At 32.5% G+C, this 22360-nt stretch overlaps 2 protein-coding genes across 2 annotated transcripts in view; both read left to right on the top strand.

Annotated features, from left to right (window-relative positions):
• The window catches only part of LOC142236015 (uncharacterized), a 31815-nt gene extending 9686 nt beyond the window's left edge, over positions 1–22129 (top strand). Inside the window, exons 4-6 of the mRNA XM_075307266.1 lie at positions 16174–16572; positions 20856–21029; positions 21098–22129. Coding sequence (XP_075163381.1) covers positions 16174–16572; positions 20856–21029; positions 21098–21376 — 852 coding nt within the window. The 3' untranslated portion in view covers positions 21377–22129. The remainder of the gene's footprint in view (positions 1–16173; positions 16573–20855; positions 21030–21097) is intronic.
• On the top strand, positions 12687–13868 carry LOC142233640 (alcohol dehydrogenase-like). Its single transcript, XM_075304639.1, has 3 exons — positions 12687–13082; positions 13163–13336; positions 13405–13868. Exons 1-3 carry the CDS (start codon positions 12762–12764, stop codon positions 13693–13695), a joined length of 786 nt encoding a protein of 261 aa, XP_075160754.1. The 5' UTR covers positions 12687–12761; the 3' UTR covers positions 13696–13868.
• Positions 22130–22360: the final 231 nt, after the last annotated feature.

Here is a 22360-nt window from a genome sequence, read left to right as displayed (position 1 = left end):
CTAAGATGTTTCCGAACTGCCCTCGTATGTCTCAAACATTTTATGAACTAAGTACAATATGAACTAAATCAGAAGAACATTTTTCTACGATTCCCAAAAATAGTAAGAATGAACTAGTGTATGGTTAAAATGGTCATGATTTGGTGCCAATGATTTTTTTCTTTAATTTTAGTCAATTTTTCTTCTAAAGGGTGTAATATTGTGAGTTGTAGATGAAAAGTACACCACCGCATTTAATTTTCCTGGTTTTAACAACGCTTTGTGGAAATCTCAAAATGCTGAGTATGATTTAGTTTTATTTTCGCACGATGTAGTTCATTCTTGCCATAAAACAGTTTATTTTTTCTGTGTATTATGTTCGGGATATTACATTTTAATAAAATCTTTACAAATATAGTTTTATTATCACAATAGTATAACGCTTATATCCGAACAACGGGTGGGCAAATAAATGAGGAAAGAAGAAGACAATCTGAACTGTTTTGTAGAAAATATGAATTTAGTAAATGTGTATGCTTCATTTGTGTATACTATTTTTCCATTTTATACCAAGCACCATCCTATGGTGCAACACATCGAAATACTGGGTCGTGGTGAAGTGTTGAGTCGATTTAGCGATGTCCGTCCGTCCGTATTGGGCCATATCGGACCACGTTTAAATAAATCGACGTGATGTTGGTATTGATCTTTATTGTATATAGTCCCCATATAAACCGTTACCCAAATTTAACATCCGGAACTTCTTGGAGGCACAACTTTCATCTGATTCAGTTGTAATTTGGTTCGTGGCGTATATGCTCTATGGAAAAATTGGTCCTTATTGGTTCATAATTGTATATAACCAGCATATTGATTTCTAGAACCTCGTGGACGAAAAAATTCATTCGATCCGCTCAAAATTTGGCACTCTAATTACCTCGAGGTCCATTAACTCCTTATGGACTAACAAACAATTGAGAAAACAATGTTAGGAAGTTTTAAGATACTTAGTCATCGCCAACTTTTACTATAAATCAAGTAATTTGAATGTGGACGGCAGTCTTTAAAATGACTTTCCACGCTATACATGGTAGAGCGAACATAAGATTCGGCTTGGCCGAACTTTCGGCCGTATATACTGGTTTCAGTTAATTTAACTAACGTATACAAAAATTATTAGAGTTAAGGAAACTTTTTCTGGAGGTTTCACTTTTTATGAGTGTATTGTAAACTGTACGAAAATGTTCATCAAAACTTTGAGCTTTTTTCAAAAAATTTTTAAAATATTGTATTTCATTAATTTCTTTTGAAAAGATTTTGTTCTTTAAAAGAGAGTGCTTTATAATCATGAAAAATGTACAGCGAAACCTCTCAGAAGAGGACACCGACCGTCGACTAAATTTTGTCCACATTTGCGAGGCCTCCATTTATGAGAGGTTAATTTTAATGTGTTAATATAGCAAACGACTCACGACAACTGTCCACTTTTGACAGGGATTCAGAGTATCCAAATGTTCATCATTATTGCAACGAGATGTTGTTTTTGTACTTCTTGCTATCCATTTCTATCAGTGTAGGAAAACATTTTATGAATATATACCTAACAAATAGTACACTATATACACCCTCAAAAAAAAAATCGCTTCTCTAACATATGTTCCAAACATATTTTGCAGGAAGCACATATATTATTGGATACTGCCGAAACATTAATATGTTTGTTTTATGTGAACATATTATATGTTTGGAAGCATTTTGAGCCCAAAAATATTATATGCTTGGAAGAATTTTCGCCAAAGAAGATTGTGCTCATTCCCTCGCATAATTTTCACTTCCACGAAATTTTTTAGTTCTTTGCACCTTTTGGTGTAATTTGTATTAGTAATGTTGGAGAAATTATTCAATTTTATAAATTTTACCTTTCGCCTGGACGGAGAATCGACGGAGAATCATTCAAAGGGTCGTGGGTTCAATCCCTGCTCCGACCGAACACAATTTTTTTTTAATTTACACATTTATATTTATACTATATTAAATTTTTGTAATGAAACTTCGAAATGTGGGTTATTAAAGATTTACAGTCAGAAAAAATATTAACGAAATGGACTGAGCTTTTGGATAAAATATTATTGTCATTGCAAAAATAACAATTTTGTAACGAAAAACTGTTTTTGGTATAAAAGTTTGAAATTTTGGAAGGAATTCAAAAACTCTAACAAAAGAAGAACGTGGAGTCGAGTATAAACATACATAAATAATTTTATAGTATACACATAAATTTATTTTAAATGCATTTAAAACTAATTGTGTTTTGTACTTAATTTTATTTTTACCTTTAAGGCAGGTATTAAGTTGGCAATATCGCTCTAAAATTACCCTGGTTTGCCTTTAAATTTTCTTTAATAATTCATTTTTATGAAAGTAAACTTTTTCAATTGTTTTAGCTGCGTAACTCGAACTTAATTTCCGTTTTTATATTTGAAGGTGTCCGTCAACTTCTCTTGGACTACTTATTAATAAAGAGGAACTAAACTTTGTTTTTATACATTTTACTGTTTAATTTTTAACCGTTTCCTCCTTTTTTTCATTTTACTGTCCCAACTCTAAAAAGAGTATAGCACCATTTCGTTATTTTTATGAAGATCCCTTTGTAATTTTTGTAAATTTTCCATCGTTTTTCTTAATGTTAATTTCCTTTGCCTGAATATTTTGACTTACTCCTCGTACTTTCCGATTTCTTTTAACGAACCAAGAAAAAAAAATTGTGCCCATAATGCCAAAATGATAAACGAAACACATGTCCATACATACATAAAATGCTGCTCTCAAGGCGAAAACACGTGCTGTTTTGTTTTTCAAATGTCTATTCTCTTGGTTCTGAATGTCTATTCTCTTTACTCGGAATACTCATGCTAATATTCAAATTAAATAATATTTAGACTTAAGCATTTCAAATTTTTGGCCTTATCATAAAACAGTTTTCCGAAACAACATACAAGCGGTTTCACAGAAATTGCTCTCTTTTCATTCTCTCGTTGTGTTATGTTGATATCTTTCGTCAACCCTCCTATCTCGGTATCTTTCTCTATACTCTCTCTCGCTCTCTAAATAAAATATCTCAACATATATATGATTACTCGAAATTTGTAAATTTATATATGTTTACATTCACACATATTATTTTTATGAAACATTCATGCCCCAAATATAATATATTCTAACATATTAACATATGTGTCCCAAACATTTAGTGTTAGTTTAGGAACATTACATGTTTGTTCTTAAATATATTGTGTTTAAAATTTCTGCCCGAAACACATTTTGTTTATATGGGAACATATGATAAACATATTTTTCTAACAGTGTATGTTCTCCTACATGCAACAATAGCTATGGGATACATTTTTGTTCAATTGCCAGTACTTTAAATCTAAAAGTTACTTGACCCTGTGATTTTCCGGTGTCTAATACAAAAATAAGATTGCCCAGCCTTCGCTATTTAAGAGTACGAGTGTATACTATGGAATGTAGCAACAAAAGGTTAAATAGAAAATATACAATTTTTGTGTGAAAAACTAATAAAATCGTAGAAATTTTTAAATCATGTACCAAATATTATTGAAAACAATATTAAAATTAATAAGGACTATCTCAAACAAATTGTTTTTTTTATTTCCTGGCAGTGCATCGTCCCTACATATATCTTTTTCACAAGCATTGTGGAATCAACTTTACTTTTTCGAAGGAGAACCTAGGTTAGGTTAGGTTAGGTTACAGCCCAATGTATCAGGCTCACTTAGACTATTCAGTCCATTGTGATACCACATTGGTGAACTTCTCTCTTATCACTGAGTGCTGCCCGATTCCATGTTAAGCTCAATGACAAGGGACCTCCTTTTTATAGCCGAGTCCGAACGGCGTTCCACATTGCAGTGAAACCACTTAGAGAAGCTTTGAAACCCTCAGAAATGTCACCAGCATTACTGAGGTGGGATAATCCACCGCTGAAAAACTTTTTGGTGTTCGGTCGAAGCAGGAATCGAACCCACGACTTTGTGTATGCAAACCGGGCATGCTAACCATTGCACCACAGTGGCCCCCTTTTCTCTACTCTTTCTAAATTGTACGGAAATATTTAAAATATATTGCAAAGTTATAATATTCTTCCTGAATGTTTTAGTTCCTATAAGTTGTATCGTTTGTAAGAAACGGGGCATGAGACGTTTGTTGTTTGAAGTCTTTAAATGGCCTTTGAGTGTACATTACACACTGGTCTATAAATAGATCTGCTTGTATGTATAACTTGTGTGCTGATAACTGTAGCGATATTTGTTTGTTGATTAGTATGAGAGCTACTAGTGTTTAGTGGATAGTGTGTTGGCTTACAAAATATTTGGTCCGTGGTTCGATTCTCCGTCCAGACAAAAGCTTAAACTTTAAAAATTATTTTTGGTATCTGTTATTTACTCCTATACTGAAAAAAAATATTTACCTGATATTAAAGAATACGCAACCTAAATTTTAGGATGTGCAATTTACAAAATATTAAGGACAAATTTCTTTAAAATAATGCAAATTTAATTAAAATAAAGTTTATAATCTTTGCTTCAAAATTTTTTTCATTAAATTTAGTAAGCAAATTTTGGAAATTTGCGTCCCTCCGTTAAAGTCGCATGTCTTTAAACCAAGGCAAAATTTCCTTAAAGTAAAGAAACACATTTTTGATTTAAAGAAATCGTCCTTAAATTAACAGAAATATTGAATCTTTAAATTTAAGATAAAAGCGCTTCGATTATAGGCTAAGACTTATTTGAGGATTTAGCATCTTCGGTTTAAAGTTTTTTTTTGAATTAAGAAATCGCTGTTTACTTTGAAGTATTTGTTATAATTTGGATTTTGAAACTGGCATTTGTTTGTACGTGAATAGCTTTATTAATATACTGCGAAAGGAGAATGAAAATTCGATAAATGAGTTCTGTATACTAATTTTAATTTTATTGATCCTAGATTAAAAGCCAGATAGGTCGCTAAAAAATGTATTTATTTTAAAGAAGCCGCATCTTTGGCTCGGAATCAATACCAAAATCCTTAAGGGAAGGTCAACATCTTTGGATCCAAGTAATTTTTTTTGAGTGTACATTCTTTGGTGTAAACGACGTCAACGTTTTTCACAATTTCACAACTTGTTTACCACAAAAAGAAATTATCAAGCGATCTTCGTTGGTTTAAAATTTTGTTTGGGAGGAATGTATTTTTTGCGTGTATAAGAATACTACTTTTGAAGACTGTCAAATTTATTTTCGCGATCATAACATATTCGATTAATTTTACATATAAAATTCATGCACATACTTGCATTTACTTTAGCTCTATATTCTTAGTTGCATGTCTTTTGTGTCGATGATACGATGGATTTCTCAAAACCATTCTTTAATCAGCAACTGAACTTAAGCATACATATTTTTATACCCTGCGCCACACTGTGGAACAGGGTATTATAAGTTAGTGCATATGTTTGTAACACCCAGAAGGAGACGAGATAGACACATGGTGTCTTTGGCAATAATGCTCATGGTGGGTCCCTGAGTCGATATAACCATGTCCGTCTGTCCGTCTGTCTGTGAACACATTTTTGTGATCAAAGTCGCAATTTAAGTCCAATCGCCTTCAAATTTGGCACATGTTCCTAATTTGGGTCTGAATAGAACCCTATTGATTTTGGAAGAAATCGGTTCAGATTTAGATATAGCTCCCATATATATCTTTCGCCCGATATGCACTAATATGGACCCAGCAGCCAGAGGTTTATAACGATTTGCTTGAAATTTTGTACAAACATAACACATAAAGGGTGATACGGTCAAAATTTGGTCAAGGGAAAACGCGTGTAAATCGGTGAAATCGTTTATTTAAAAAATCAAATTAAATTTCTTTTTCAAGTTCAATTAGTATTGCCGGGCCTCACGCTTGACACCTGCCATCAGATTTTGTACAGCCACCTTGTCCACCTTCTTCGCCGCAGAAAGCCAGTTTGCCTTGAACTGCTGCTCGTCCTTAGCAGTTTTTTGGTCTTCTTTAGGTTCCGCTTGACCCAGTATTTCTCAATTGGGCCCCATGGCCTTTTTACCGTAATGGCAAGATGCCAAATCCGGCCAAAACAGTACGGAACAACCGTGTTTCTTCAGGAAAGGCAGCAGACGTTTATTCAAATACTCTTTCACCTAAATTTCTTGGTTGAAAATGCTGCTTTTCAAGCCACAGGTACAGATGGCTTGCCAAACCAGATATTTCTTTGCGAACTTTGACAGTTTTATGTGCTTGAAAATATCTGCTACCTTTCCCCTTCCTTTTGCGGTATAAAACTCCTGTCCCGGAAGCTGCTTGTAGTCGGCTTTGACGTAGGTTTCGTCGTCCATTACCACGCAGTCAAACTTCGTCAGCATCGTCGTGTACAGCCTCCGGGATCGCGCTTTGGCCGTCGTATTTTGTTTATCATCGCGATTTGGAGTCACTACCTTCTTGTAAGTCGATAGTCCGGCTCGTTTTTTGGCTCGATGCACGGTTGTAGACGATACACCCAGCTTATTTGCGGCATCTCGGAGAGAGAGGTTAGGGTTTCGCTTGAAACTACCGGCAACTCTCTTTGTCGTCTCAGCGGCTTCCGGTTTTCGATTTCCCCCCGATCCAGACTTCCTGGCTGTCGACAAACGTTCCCCAAACACTTTAATTACATTTGTAACGGTTGATTTGGCAACTTTTAGCGATTTTGCCAGCTTTGCGTGCGAGTAGCTCGGGTTTTCGCGATGCGCGAGCAAAATTTTGATACGCTGCTCTTTTTGCTTGGACGGCGTTTTGACAACTGAAGAGTGAATTCCAAAATCAAAATAGTAGCAACATTCTACACACACACCTTCAAAGGGGTGTTCAGGTTTTTTAAATGCCAAATATAAAGAAATACGTCAAGTTTATATTGACCAAATTTTGACCGTATCACCCTTTGGTCGTATAGTCAAGTGTGCAAAATTTGATTGAAATCGGTTCTGATTTAGATATAGCTCCCATATATATCTTTCGCCCGATATGGACTAATATGGTCCTAAAAGCCAGAGTTTTGGTCCAATTTGGTTGAAATTTTGCACAGGGGGTAGATTTAGCATTGTAGCTATGCGTGCCAAATTTGGTTGAAATCGATTCAGATTTAGATATAGCTCCCATATATATTTTTCGCCCGATATGCACTTATATGGACCCAGATGCCAGAGTTTTATCCCGATTAGCTTGAAATTTTGCACAAGGAGTACAATTGGTAGTATAGTCATGTGTGCCAAATTTGATTGAAATCGGTTCAGATTTAGATATAGCTTCCATATATATTTTTCGCCCGATATGGACTTATATGGCCCCAGAAGCCAGAGTTTTGGCCCAATTTGGTTGAAATTTTGCACTAGGAGTACAATTAGTAATATAGTCATGTGTGCCAAATTTGATTGAAATCGGTTCAGATTTAGATATAGCTCCCATATATATGTTTTTCTGATTTCGACAAAAATGGTCATAATACCAACATTTTCCTTGTTAAATCGCCACTGCTTAGTCGAAAAGTTGTAAAAATGACTCTAATTTTCCTAATCTTCTAATACATATATATCGAGCGGTAAATCATAAATAAACTTTTGCGAAGTTTCCTTAAAATTGCTTCAGATTTAAATGTTTCCCATATTTTTTTTTTTACTAAAATTGTGTTCCACCCTAGGGCATTAGCCAACTTAAATTTTGAGTCTACAGATTATGTAAAAGTCTATCAAATTCTGTCCAAATCGAGTGATATTTAAATGTATGTATTTGGGACAAACCTTTATATATAGCACCCAACACATTTGACGGATGTGATATGGTATCGAAAATTTAGATCTACATAGTGGTGCAGGGTATATATAGTCGGCCCCGCCCGACTTTAGACTGTACTTACTTGTTTTTTAATACCATCTTCCAAAAATAAAATTTCCTTTATTTTACTGTAATGATGGCGAAGAATTCTTAAACCATTGCATATGAAACAATTTTGTGAAAGTAAAAAAGTCTATTTTACCATATTATATACAATACACTTGCCGGCTATATTCTATAAATAGTCCACATCTTCTTGATCGCAAAAGAATGTCGACCCATGGAAGATTGTTTATACCCCATGGAGAACAATGTGTCTATGAGTATGTTGCCCAAACACAATAATAAATTTGTTAATTGTTGCATGTGCAATAGAGTGGCTGAAATAATTGAATTGAAAAAGGAAAACTTGAAAAATAATGAAATGCGATTTAAATATTGTCCACTCTTTTATTATACGAGTATATTTTATGATTGCATTTTATTGATGATATTGATACCTATCATCTAGCGACATTTTTGTTACCGAAATACTGTATTATCGGCTTGTTATTTAAATGTATGCTAGGTGTTCATATCGGACTTTAAGTACTATGCAGACATTATGTTCTTAGAGAGAGGTGATTCGAGTTTGAAGTGGATGTCTTTGCATAAAAGTGAATTCTATTGGATTGAAAGATTGATCAATATAATATTGAATGGATTTTTTTATGTTTAATCTTGTCCATTTTTTATCAAAGATTTCTTGAGCTTAAAATATGAATGGGTTTTTTGCTGAGCACAAAATAGGTATTTCTCTGATATAAAGTTTTTTTTCTATAAGAAAAAAACAGAAAAATTCAAATTTGTGTCCTAGTACCAAGTTGTGTATTAAAAGTATCCTTACTTCAAGTCTTCGCTTCTCTGGCTAGCAATAAAACCAAACCAAAGTAATTAATGTAAATACAAAATGTTTAGAACCGATCCAGCTTTTTTCAGTTTGGTATTGCAGATCATTAGAGACTTTATGTTTTCTTCATTGATTGTAGTTTTTCTCTTCGAAGAGTTTGATAATATAAATCAAAAAAGTTTTAATTGAGTCAATGTCAAACTCGTACCAGTGTTCCAGTTTGTCGCAATTTTAAATTAATGTTCGTATAATTTATTGATTTCAAAATGAAAAAGGTTCCTACACTCAAAAAAAATTTACTTGGATCCAAAGATTTTGACCTTCCCCTAAGGATTTTGGTATTGATACCGAGCCAAAGATGCGGCTTCTTTAAAATATAGACATTTTTTACGGACCTCCTGGCTTTATATCTAGGATCAATAAAATTAAAATTACATACTGATATCATTCATCGAGTTTTTATTTTCTTTTTCTGATATATTAATAAAGGTATTTATGTACAAACAAATTCCAATTTCAAAATCCAAATTATGCCAGGTACTTCAAAGTAAAAACAGTTTTCTTAATGCTAAAAAACTTTAAACCAAAGATGCAAATCCTTAAAATAAGTCTTAGCCTATATTTTAAATTTAAAAATTCAATATGTCAGTTGAGTTAAAGCCGATTTCTTTAAAATAAAAATGTTTTTCTTTATTTTAAGGAAAATTTGCCTTACTTCAAAGATCTACAACATCAGCAGAGAGACGCAAAATTTCAAGATTTGTGTCCTAAATTTAATGAAAAAAAATTGAAGCAAGGATTATAAATTTTCTTTTAATTGAAATATCATTGTTTTAAAGAATTTTGTCCTTAGCATTGCGTAAATTTTGAGTCCTAAAATTTAAGTTGCATAATCTTCCATATTAGGTCAATATTTTTTTCAGTGTAAGAGTTCGTCCCAGACTGGTTCATGACGTCCTGTCTATGGGGTAATCCTACTAAGTTGTCCCAGGACGAGTCCTGGCAATGACAAATCCATAATAAAGTGAATATTGTCGTGAGGTCAAAGATTTCATGTCTTTAAAATACGAATGCAAATTTTGCTTAGCATAGAAGACGCATTTCTCTAATATAAAGTTTTTTTCCGTGTCCAAAAGTCGATAAACTTTTCAATGAAGTCGTATTGTCCTTATAATTAAGTGATTTCACTTAAAAATGGGTATCATAACATGAAAGAAAAAAAAAATTGGGCTAAGGTCAACTTGATTTTAATAATTCAGAAAAATTCTTTAAATTTAACGAAATTGTCTTTAAATTTGTTGTTTTGCATCTTGACTACAAATCAAACAATCGTTCAAATATAGGACATGTTTTTCAACACTTTATTTTGTGTATGAACGTCTGACACCCCCAAAAAGAGCCGAATATCACTAACTGAATGGGACCCATGTGGTCTTATCCATTCTTCTATATATTTATTTATTTATTCAGTCTATGTACTAGAGACTAGAGATTCTAAAAATAAATTAAGTCTAAGTTAATATTAATGCTATTTAGGGAAATTGAAAAATCTAATTCAAAGTTATTATTTAAGTGATTAAATTCCTTTAGAGATCTCAAAATTGGCTCAAAAGATGCATAATTAGTTCTATGAGCTGGAATGGCAACTAAATATGGTTTCGCAACCAGTACACTAGTTATAACAAATGCCATAGCTGCACTCAGAAAAAAGTGACCCCTTCTTTAAGATAAAATGAACTCATTGTATATATAACAAGTGTGTCTCCTTAAGTTTTAAAAGGATTGAATACTTCTTAGTACGAATGAACTAAAATATTTTTCTATGCACGCACAGAAAAAACATGTTTGGACATGGTTGCCGCATCCATTTAATGCTTATCTAGAGTATGTAATTGTCGCGAAAACCATGTATTTTGTCTATGTAAAAATAATTTTCGAGCGGAGAAAATTTGCAGCGAAAAGAATTTTATAAAAGCATTGAGCAGAGTGTGTTGATTGTTTCTTGGAATGGACGGAGAATACGGAATTACTGTGTTTCGTGTTAATTTATTTATTCAGAACTGGCCCTGCCAACATTTTTTGAATTTGACTGCGCTTCTGAGAATCCCCACCACGTCGAAAACAATCGTATACGACACCAAAAACTTGTCGGAAAAGCGCCGTCACTATTGAGAAGTTGTACCACGCCACGTTACTACAAAAAAGTATCGCATGAGTGCAATTATTAGTTGCCTTTTTTAATAAATTTAGAACGACGCCAATAAGAGCCCCTTCAAACAATCAGAAAAAGTGCATTTTAAGATTGTTGTAAAAGAATCATTGCGGTCAATGTTTATTAATTTGGTTAAACATTTAGATGTTTATTAATTTGGTTGAACATTTATAAATCCTTATAAATATAACATTTATACCACTTTCACAACACATTTAACATATTTTTTTTTTCATTAATAATAGAATGATGTTGATTTACAAGTGTTTTTATTCTCGATGGAGGCAGCGTGTCTGTAAAATATCTGAAAAACAATCACTTTATTCCATTTGGAAAGTCAAAAATTGATCACCAATATACCTTTTACAGTTTTAGCGAAATAACTATGTTTTCAGCATTTCATTATCGATTTTATTTAAATTAATTATAAGAAGCTAGTTGTGCTTGGTGTTTAACAAAATATAAAATGGCTCTTTTAACAATAGTGATGGCAAAATATGTCCATGTACATTTCATACTTTTTGATACGTAAGCCCCATCACATTTGGCGATTGTTGCAGTGTCACTTACGAGTCTGTGGTAGCGATGAGGATGAAATGGAACTTTGAAATGCTGGCCTGTTTTTTGTTCTGCTTTTTGATATATGGTATAATTTATCTTTATTTGCAGTTACATAATGTCTGCGTTGGTACATTTGATGGGCACGAAGTAAATATGGAATGATTACTTATTGTTGAAATTGAACCAAAATAGAGTGTTTGCTTGCACGACATAATAAATACAAATAAACAATGGTCGCCGCAAAAATAGCTCCTATCATATTATTTTGCTCTTCGAATATGATTGTGACAAGCATGTTTCTTCTCTGCGTGTGCCAAGTGTTATTCGTATGTATGATAAGCTTTCTATGTTATAATAAAGGAAGTCAGAATGATCATTTTATAAGAAATTTTACTAAATTTGAGGAAACTTGGTTTTAGTTCATATTTTGTTTATTTTCACGAATGCTTTGTTATCAGTGAATAAAATTTTTTTGTTCAGTAGTAAATTCTTATATCCAGCGAAGAAAACAGTATTAGTAGAATTCCGTGCCTTATTCTAGTTAATGAACTATTCCTAACTGCTTTCAGTTTAGGATTTTTTTACTGAATCAAGTAAATTTTATTATTTTAAACAAAATTTTAACCTAATGGAAATAAAATGGCTAAACTGAATTGATGAACATTTTTTCCTTTAGTTCCGAAGGCACAATTTTCTGGGTGGGTTGAAGAAGAATGTCGGGTGTTAGTTTTTCTGGAAAAATATACTTTCCAATTGCATACATCGCTACCCATGGATCTTGTGTAATGGAAGTGAAGTAACTAAGAATTTTCTTTGAAGTTCTCCATTTATTGTTGGCATACATATTGTGATTGCATTGCTTCCATTTCACTATATTATAAAATGGATTTTTGGTTTTTGAATAATGAAATCTCAAAATAAAGAGTTGCGCGCTTTGAGGATGTCTACATGAGGGGCATGTGAATAAAATCAGTGGAGGAAAATGCCCTCTGCCTTTGGAGAGGCGGGTGGGGGAGGCTTTTCACGCATATGTGCTGAAGGAAATATACGTGCTGCTAGTCATCAATGGATACTATGGATGAGTGTGATGCTCTGCTTGTGATGCGTTTCTTCTTGTAGGAAGAAATTGTATTTATAGTCAAGTATAGAAGGTGCCCGAATTCAAATCATCTCTGAAAGTTGAACGGATAAGATCGTTTAATAGCTAGCATTCGCAAAGCAAAGGAAATCGAAATGCAGATCGAAGGAAAAAACGTAATCTTCATTGGAGGCTTCGGTGGTGTTGGTTCAAAGTGTTCCGAACTCTTTTTGAGGAAATCTGTGAAAAGTCTCATAATATTCGATCGCGTGACCAATGACGAATTTTTAGATTACTTGCGTGATACCTACAAGAATTCTTTCGTTGGATATGTCCAGATGGATTTAACTAAACGCGAAAGTATATCAAAGGCCTTTCACGAAGCCAAAAAGATGGCTGGTCTTTTTGATATTGTGGTCAATGGTGCTGGAGTTGTTCGAGAAAGTAATGTCGATCTCATGGTTGCAGTTAATTTGGTAAGAACTTGCTTTGAGAACGATTCCCTCAAAATTTTCCAAATAATATATGTTTTCCTTTATCCTTCATATATGTATAGACTGGCGTTATTCACAGCTCTTTGGAGGCTATGGAATACATGAGTAAATCAAATGGAGGTAACGGTGGCATGGTGGTAAATATATCGTCCACAGCTGGCTTGGGTACTTTCGAGATAGCATGTGTCTACTCGGCCTCGACATGTGCTGTTACCAGTTTTACCAGATCCATAGCTGTAAGTGATTATAGAAGTATAACGTTCATAGCCAAACATTTAATCAATTCATTGAACCGTATTTTTAGAGTCCAGTCTACTACGACAAAACAGGTGTGAGCTTTATAACTATATGCCCAGGGCCTACGCGCACTCCAATGTTTAATAATTTTGCCGAAAGGACTACTGTGGCCAAATATTCTTCAGAAACATTGGATGAATATGTCAAAGCAACTCCTCAGTGCCCACAAGCTCTTGCCATAAACTTTATGCGAGTTTTAGAATGTGCCAAGAATGGTTCGATTTGGGTATTGGAGAATGAAGAAATGCATGAAATTGATTTCCCAGCCTTGTGTCATCCCATTCGTAAAACAAATTGAATGTTCGAAATGTGAAAAAAATCTCTCCATTGAAGTTTTCCAAAGAAAAATCTCATGTATTGTGGCAAATTTGGTATTAAGATTAAAATTTAATTTAAGACATATATTTTAATAACAATATTAATAGAAAATTCAAAAATAAATCATATATATTATTTTTTTGTTGAATCATACCTGGATTTGTAGCGTTTAGTAATGAATTGAAAGTGGATAATCTTATGTGGAATCCCTTGCTGAATGTGAGCAAGTTAAATTGAGTTACTTACATTCCAAACTCTGCAAAGAAAATGCAATTCATAAGTTTTGAATTATTACCAGGGATGCCGCATTTCTTCCCATTTACAAGATCAAAATTTTACCAGAATAAATACCGTAGAAAAGAATATAGCAACAAGAAATAAAAAAATGTACTGCGAGGAATCGAGCCCACCTCATTACCATGACAAATAACTTTATGCTCTTCAAAGATATTTGGGGGGTCATAGTGCTTGTCTAGGTGAAATAAGCCATTTTTGCGTATATAATTCTTTGCAATTAACTAACAAGTTCACATATCGTATTATCGAAAAGCACTAGGGTGCAAAAATTAAAAACTTTAATGAAAACAATATAGTTCATTGCTCCAAAGACAATCTAGTTACAAGATAAAGTCAAATAAAGTTTCGTTATTTTTGTGAAAAATGTTCGTACTTTTTGGGATTTTTTAGAAAAGAAATTTTATTATGCTTATGTCACAAAAGAATATTTTACAAATTCAACAAAACTTTTTCGCAATCTTAACGAAAAATGTTCGTGCGTTTTGCGAAGAAATTTTAACGCAGATTGTTTCGTAAAATATTCATAAAAGTTTCTTCACGAAAGCCATGAAATGTGACAAAGGTTTTGTTAAAAAAACGAACGGAGAAAAGTTAATGCAGATTATTTCGTAGACGTTTCGCATATTCATAAAGAGATATTTCATTTATTTTAACGTGTCATTTTTATTCATGCACATATCTGTATTTTATATGATATGATATTTATCACTTCCTGTATTAATTAGAATAGGTAGTCATAAACTATCATGTTTGCGATCAGGGATACAGAGTTATAAAATAATAAAAGTCAATAACTTCCACAGGGACCTTATTACGCAGAGAAATTATTACGAAGAGAAATTTTTAGAAATAAAAATGCCAAGCATTGCATTAAGATGGCTTCTTGGCAATTCCCTCCAAAATTTGGCGTACATCGTTATGGACCTAAAGTACCTCTTGACTTCCAATTTCAAGCAAATCGGATAAAAAAAGCGTCTTCCATGTCCTCAAGAAGTCAAATTGGTGGATCGGTTTATATGGGGGCATGGACCGATCTATCTTCGAGCTTGCAGACAAAAGGCAAGCATGTGCAAAATTTTAGCACGATACCTTCATTATTGAAGGGTGTAGCGTCTTAGTATTTCTCCCCGATTGAGACATGTATAATACATTAAACATAATAGTCGGATATTGATATTTCGATGTGTTACAAACAGAATTAACATATTATACCCCCATCACCATCCTATGGTGGTGACGGTAATAATAATAGGTCTGTACGCTTACTTTTCCACTAAAAAGTAGCAATAGAGTAAAAGTGTAGTTTACTCTTTTTGCTTTAAATTTCTGAAAAGTACACAAACAGCATTCAAAATGTCAGCTTCTAAACATTAAAAACAAAAAACGAATTCTGATTCTTTAACTTCCAATTGTAGTTGCGGAACATTCACATTGTTCTGGTGTTTTGTTTGTTATCAACAACCAGCTGGCAACGTATGCTATGGTTTGCAAGATTTTACTGGGGAAAAATCTCCAACAAAAACTTCCAATTTCTCTATCTTATAACTATCAAATGTAGTCTCTCTCCGGCTCTCTTTTGCTGGGTTTTTGGTGTAAACGAACGACTTGCAGTAAAAATTTGTGATAATTATCAATAATTATCGGGTTCTCGAACGGAGCTAATATAAAACATTCTGAAGAGAACTGCCTTGGAATTGAGAGTAATGTTTAATTTAGCCACATACGATTTTTATCCACACATACTCACACGAGCAATTTCCTATATTATCCATGCCTGCTTGGCCAGTGCTATCGTCACCCGCACAACTCTAACATGATTAACTCGAATAGAGATTAAGAAAATAGCTCTGAATTAAAAAAAAAAAATATGCACTCTCTCAGCAAAGATTGTTATTGACATAGGTCGATAATAGAGCTTAGTTCTTATCGTAAATTAAAGTGGTATAGAATAAGAAACGCATGCATCATATCTACACTATGTCCACAGCATTATCAAATCGATGGCTCAGGCATAAAATGGTGTCACTAAACTACAGCGTAGTTCATTCGCTGAGTGAAACTTGAAAGGCGAATGGCCAAAAGATTAGAAAGAACATAACGCATTTAAACTCAGCGTTCATTTGATTTTTGCACATTTAACTGGGCACCAGAATCGACATAGAATAGAATACCGGTGGGCGGACAAATAGCAGTTTATTGTTTTCTTTTCGTTTTTAATCACAAATACAGAAACATGAGTTTCGCTTTGAAGTGCAAAAATGTAATCTATCTCGGTGGTTTTGGTGGTATTGGCCAAAAATGTGTTGAGGAATTTCTCAAAAAAGGAGTGCAGAATCTAGTTGTTTTCGATTTAAAAGAAAATTCGGATGTTATGAAGAAATGGCAAGACACCTACAAATCAAGTAATATCTACTTCCAACCAGTGGATGTCACTAAAAGTGAAACAATCGAGGAAGCCTACAAACAGTCAAAGCAAAAATTGGATTACATCGATGTGGTATTAAACGGTTGTGGGCTTATGGATGATCGCTATTTGGATTTGACCATTGATATAAATCTGGTAAGAATTACTACATGCAATGTAAATTTTTTGACGATTTACAATGACTTTTTATTATTTTGCAAAAGATCTATGCGCGCAATCTTGTTTTGTTATGAGAATGAGAATGAGAACAAATACATGAATGATAAGTATGTTTGAGATGAGAAAAATTACAGTTATATACCAGTATTGCCACATTAGCGTTATTGCTTTACCAGTTTAAAGCCAGTACTAAGTTATTGTTTTATTAAAAAAAGTTTATAAAAATAATTTTTAAAATCGTACGTTTTGCCGTTAAAGTAATGAAAATCAGTCGTAGTAAAAACGAATTTAGAATTCAATCAGCATAGATTTCGGATCTGAAATAACTTATACACTGAAAAAATTCTTACCCAGTTCCAAAGATTTTGTCTCTACTTTAATCAATAGATTCCGTGCCAAAGAAACGAGTAGTTACTCTTACGAAAAATTGAATACGCAATTCAAATTCGTAATTAATGACCTCAAAATACGTAATTTTATTCGTATTTTAACTACATGAAATCTTAGAGCTTACGACAATATCTTTCTCTGTGTATAGTAACTTCGATTTGGAATTTATTTAAGGTAAAAAAAAAAAACTTTAAAAATAGACTATTTGACAATGTTGCATCCATTTTCTCTGAAGTGTCTGCTATAGATAAATTGAAAATAGAAAATTCGATAAATAATACTTTTCAAAAAATGCTTCGTCTTTGATGTGGAATCAATAGCAAAATCTTTAAATGAACTCCCACATTTGTGGATTCATGTCAACTTTTAAATTTGCAAATTCATATTAGACTTCAAGTATACAAGATGCCATGTTTTAAGTAAAAAGTTTTATCACAATGGACTGAATAGTCTAAGTGAGCCTGAATCTTAATCGGGCTGCCACTTTAACCTAACCTAAGTAAAAAGTTTCGTTAAAATAAAATCTTGAAAGACATTTTCTATTTTTGAACACGTAGTAGTCAAATTACTAAAACCCGAATTCAAGGACATTATCAATATACATCAGTTCAACTGAATTTTCTTTTATGTAAAGATCCCCACATTAACGTCGACAATGTATTTTCAGTGTAGTCTGATTTATACGAAGTTTGCATTACTTTGCAGAACAAAGGAAAAAATTATGATAACATAGAGCAAAAGTATAATAGGCACAGTATATGTGATGAACTCAATAGCGGTCATAAATAATTTCAAGATAGTGATAAGAAGCTATTATTATTCAAATTTAATTACAGGTGAAGTACACTATACTACAGGCATTTCATTAAAATTTCTTAACATTCTAGCGATGCTAAAAATACATTTCGAGTGGATGTTTTTCTCCCATCGGCAGCGTTACCGTTGGGGATTTCTCAAAACTGGCACAAAACTGTCACACGCAATAAGCCTAGTCTTCGTTTGGAAAAAAATGTATACACAAAAAAAAATCATGAACATTTTTCTAATTAAAGTTTTAATTGAGGTTAAAAAAAGATTCAATTAAAAATTTTATTGATTAGGCAAATTTTTTAATTGAAACAAAAATTAATAGATTTTAAAATTAATAAAATTAAAATTTAATTGATAATTTTTAACTGGATCAATTAATTTTTTAATTGATACTATCATTTCTGTGATTGAAGACATTTCAACTAACAAATAGTTAGATCAATTAATTTCGTGATTGAAGAGAAAAAATATTTTTTTGTGTGTACCAATGAAAAATGTGAAAAAAGCATATTACTCGAATCTTAAAATCAATTATTTGTCAACACGTCCGAAATCTTAACGAAATTTCGGATCTAAATTTACAAAATACTAATGCGTTATAAAAGGAATTAATTAAAAAGTGGCACAAAATGATGCAAAAATTTCAATGTATCTGAGCGGAAAGTACAATAACTTTTCAAAAAAGTGTCAAAACGGTTACTTTGCCTATCTGTAGAGTTAGTGACCGTTCTGAGTGCTTCAAAGCTCCTTCAAGAGGTTTCATATGTATTATATACGATATTTCTATACTTTATAGCCAAATGTAGTTTCCTTGTTATCAGCTACCATGGGATATTTTATAAAAAACGAACATATGTATATATGTATGTATAGATATGTATTTTATATTCTTACATTCACTGTGTTCATAAGCTTTCCCTGTAGCGTATTCTTTATTATTCGGTGCTATGAAAAACTCTCGAACAAAATCGCATAGGATAAGATTTCACTTTCTAATAGATATGGTATGGTTTAATCTGAAGTGTGCGATTATTTATTGAAGTACAGATCACACCAAATTAATAAATTAGATTATCTCGACAAATAATATTTTCCGAGTAATTATGTATGTTATATGGCCATGTACACTGTTAGAAAAATATGTTTTTCATATGTTCCGATATAAACAAAATGTGTTTCGGGCACAATTTTTAAACACAATATATTTAAGTGCCAACATGTAATGTTCCTAAACTAACACTAAATGTTTGGGACACATATGTTAATATGTTAAAATATATTATGTTTGGGGTATGAATGTTTCATAAAAATAATATGTGTGAATGTAAACATATATAAATTTACAAATTTCGAGCAAACATATATATGTTTACAATTTCTGTGAAATGGTTGTATGTTGTTTCGGAAAACTGCTTTATGATAAGGCCAAAAATTTTATATGCTTAAGTCTAAATATTATTTAATTTGAATATTAGAATGAGTATTCGGAGTAAAGAGAATAGACATTCGGAACCAAGAGCATAGAGATTTGAAAAAAAACAGCATGTGTTGTCGCCTTGAGAGGAGAATTTTATGTATGTAGGGACTGTAAATTTTTAATAACCCACATTTCGAAGTTTCATTATAAAAATTTAATATAGTATAAATGTCTAAATTGCAAAAAAAAAAATTGGTTCGGTCGGAGCAGGAATTGAACCCACAACCCTTTGCATGCAGTGGCCAACAAATGTATGTTTTTTTTAAATAATGTTATGTTTGCATGGGCTCGTGGGCGCTGCAAAGTATGCTATATAAATGTAACTTGTAACGATAATTGTCTCCTGGTGACTATAACTACTACGTAGCCCAGTGGATAGTGTGTTGGCTTACAAACTGTATGGGCCTCGGTTCGATTCTCCGCCCAGGCGAAAGGTAAAATTAAAAAAAAAATTATAAAATTGAATAATTTCTTCAACATTATTTGTATTACAGAAAAAGGTGCCAAGAACTAAAAATTTCGTGGAAGTGAAAATTATGTGAGGGAATGATCACAATCTTCTTTGGGAAAAATTCTTCCAAGCATATAATATTTTTGGGCTCAAAATGCTTCCAAACATATAATATGTCCACATAAAACAAACATATTAATATTTCGGCAGTATCCAATAATATATGTGCTTCCTGCAAAATATGTTTGGAACATATGTTAAAGAAGCGATTTTTTTTGAGGGTGTATACACTATTTTTCTTTTAGCTAATTTTTGAAAAGTTTTAAGAAATTTTCCCCAGTCTAATGAAATTATCTTTGGAGGAATAATACTAGAGTATGTAATTTGCTTAAGAAATTAACATATAAGATTGATCTGCACTAAAGACAATGGAAACTTGCATTAGCCAGCAAAGAAGCATATGTCTAGTAAGGCTTGTGAGATTGGTATCATCTGGCGTTTCCTTTTCGATAGCTTGATAATCAATCAACTCCTTAATCCAATAAGCTCGTATTACAATTGTAATAATAATAATATGTAAAGTAATTTATTGGGGTGAAGAACCGGCCTGCATTGTTATCAGGCTAATATAAAAGTAATAAATTTTCTTTATTTCAAGTATTTTTAAAAAATTTATGAACTTAACGTGGGTTTAAATTTCAATGACTGTTCAAATAGGTTGAATGCTTACTGAAACAGAAGAAAATATTCGTGGACTTCCCAAAAATCATAAGAATGAAGTATGGGGTGGTAATGATTTGGTGCCAATGAATTTCTTTACGTTTAGCTCATTTTTGCTTTTATAAGAAGGAAGAATTTCGTAAATGGTAGTTCAACATTAAAAAATCTCATTAATTCTCGTTACTTTCATTTATGAAAATTCCAAAAAATAGTTTACAATTAAGGTCAATTTTCGCACGAGGTAGTCTCTTCTTCCTATAAAACAGTAGACTTTTTTTAAGATTTTTAAAAATAAATTAAAACAACGTTTTTTTTGCAATAAATATAAAAGTTATTTCTTTGAGTGTACAGATGGATGTAAAACATGATTTATATAAATAATTCTACATACCAATTTGTATATATTTTCAGCGTGGTGTCCTCCACAGTTCAATGATTGCTCTCGGTTATATGGACAAATCAAAAGGTGGTCGTGGAGGTGTGATTGCCAATATTTCTTCTGTTGCTGGTATAGAGGCCTCGGGAATGTTTGCCATTTATTCGGCTGCTAAGCATGGTGTCACTGCATTTAGCCGAGCCATGTCGGTGAGTAAGATATACCCCCGGGACCATAAACGCAAATCCTTAAAAAAAAATCTTTTTATTTATTTCAGAATCCTCTGTATTTTAAAAATACCGGAGTTAATTTCGTTACAATTTGTCCAGGTTTAACGGAGACCCCTTTGTTGGACAATGTTAAGGATAAAGTCACTTTAATAGAATATGGTCAACCAATGGCCGAAAAATTTGTCACTTTGCAGACCCAATCGGCTCAAGTGTGCTCAGAGAATATAATCAAGGCCATCGAAACTAATAAATTAGCATCGGTTTGGCTCTTAGATCGCGGCGAGATGTCTGAAATTGAAATGCCAGTTCTCTGGAAAGCCCAATAGGTTACAGTGTTTTTAAGAATTTTTAGTTGGGATATGTGATCTAACTAAATATGGTCATAAATCAACTGGTGCATGATTGTAATTCTATTCTAAATGCCATTTTGTATTCAAATAAGGATCCAGGTACATACACTGAAAGGAGAGTTTTCTTTTCTGAGGAACGAAATTGTAGACAAGCAATGTTTTCTTTTGATGCTAATAATTTTTCATTAAAAACAAATGAAAAAAATTTGAGACAATCGTTGTCTCGCTATTGTATGATAATACATTCGGGTTTATTTGATCTAATAGAAATTACTTTATAAGAAAAAGAAATTTTGTTTATCTAAAATTTCGTTCCGGAGGAAAGTAGGTTTTCTTTAGGTGTATGGTGAACTTTCTTTGGAGATTTTTTTATTTTGTTGTTAAATTAAAAAATACATGTAATATACACACTTCCGAAAAGAATTTTCCTTCTAAATAATAAAATATAGATGGAAAGAAGAATTTTCTTTTCCTAAGAATGTAATTTAGGCATCACAGCAAAAAAAGCGTCGCCAAAGAAGTGAAAATGTTCTTTTTGGATCCGGTAGTGGCGCAAAATTGGCGCAGAAGCGATGAATTTAACATGGGCTTGGACGGATGTCCAGCATGTCAACAGCCGTTGCACTGAATCTGCATCACTTCTTAAAGTGTTATTCGAATTCATTGTTTTGAATGTGAATTAAAAAAATCTTGATATTTCGCCAAATAAATAATTTTTATAAATTTTAATGAGTTTTAATGCATTCTAACGTTTGTCTAGTATGGATTTAGCATTCGAAAAAAATTAAATAATTTTTTAATACTTATAAAAACATAAAAAAAGAGTTATAAAAAAGAACATCCTGTATAGTTAAAATATAGGACATATTTGGAAGTGTTTTTAAAGTTTTGCCTATAGAATTTTTCCAATTTTTTTGCTGCGATGTTACAGTCGATTGGGATAGTCTACATCCTTGTAAT

Source organism: Haematobia irritans, chromosome 4, assembly GCF_050003625.1.
Source record: "Haematobia irritans isolate KBUSLIRL chromosome 4, ASM5000362v1, whole genome shotgun sequence".
In the NCBI taxonomy this organism is placed as follows: Eukaryota; Metazoa; Arthropoda; class Insecta; order Diptera; family Muscidae; genus Haematobia; species Haematobia irritans.
This window is presented reverse-complemented; position numbering and strand designations above follow the sequence as displayed.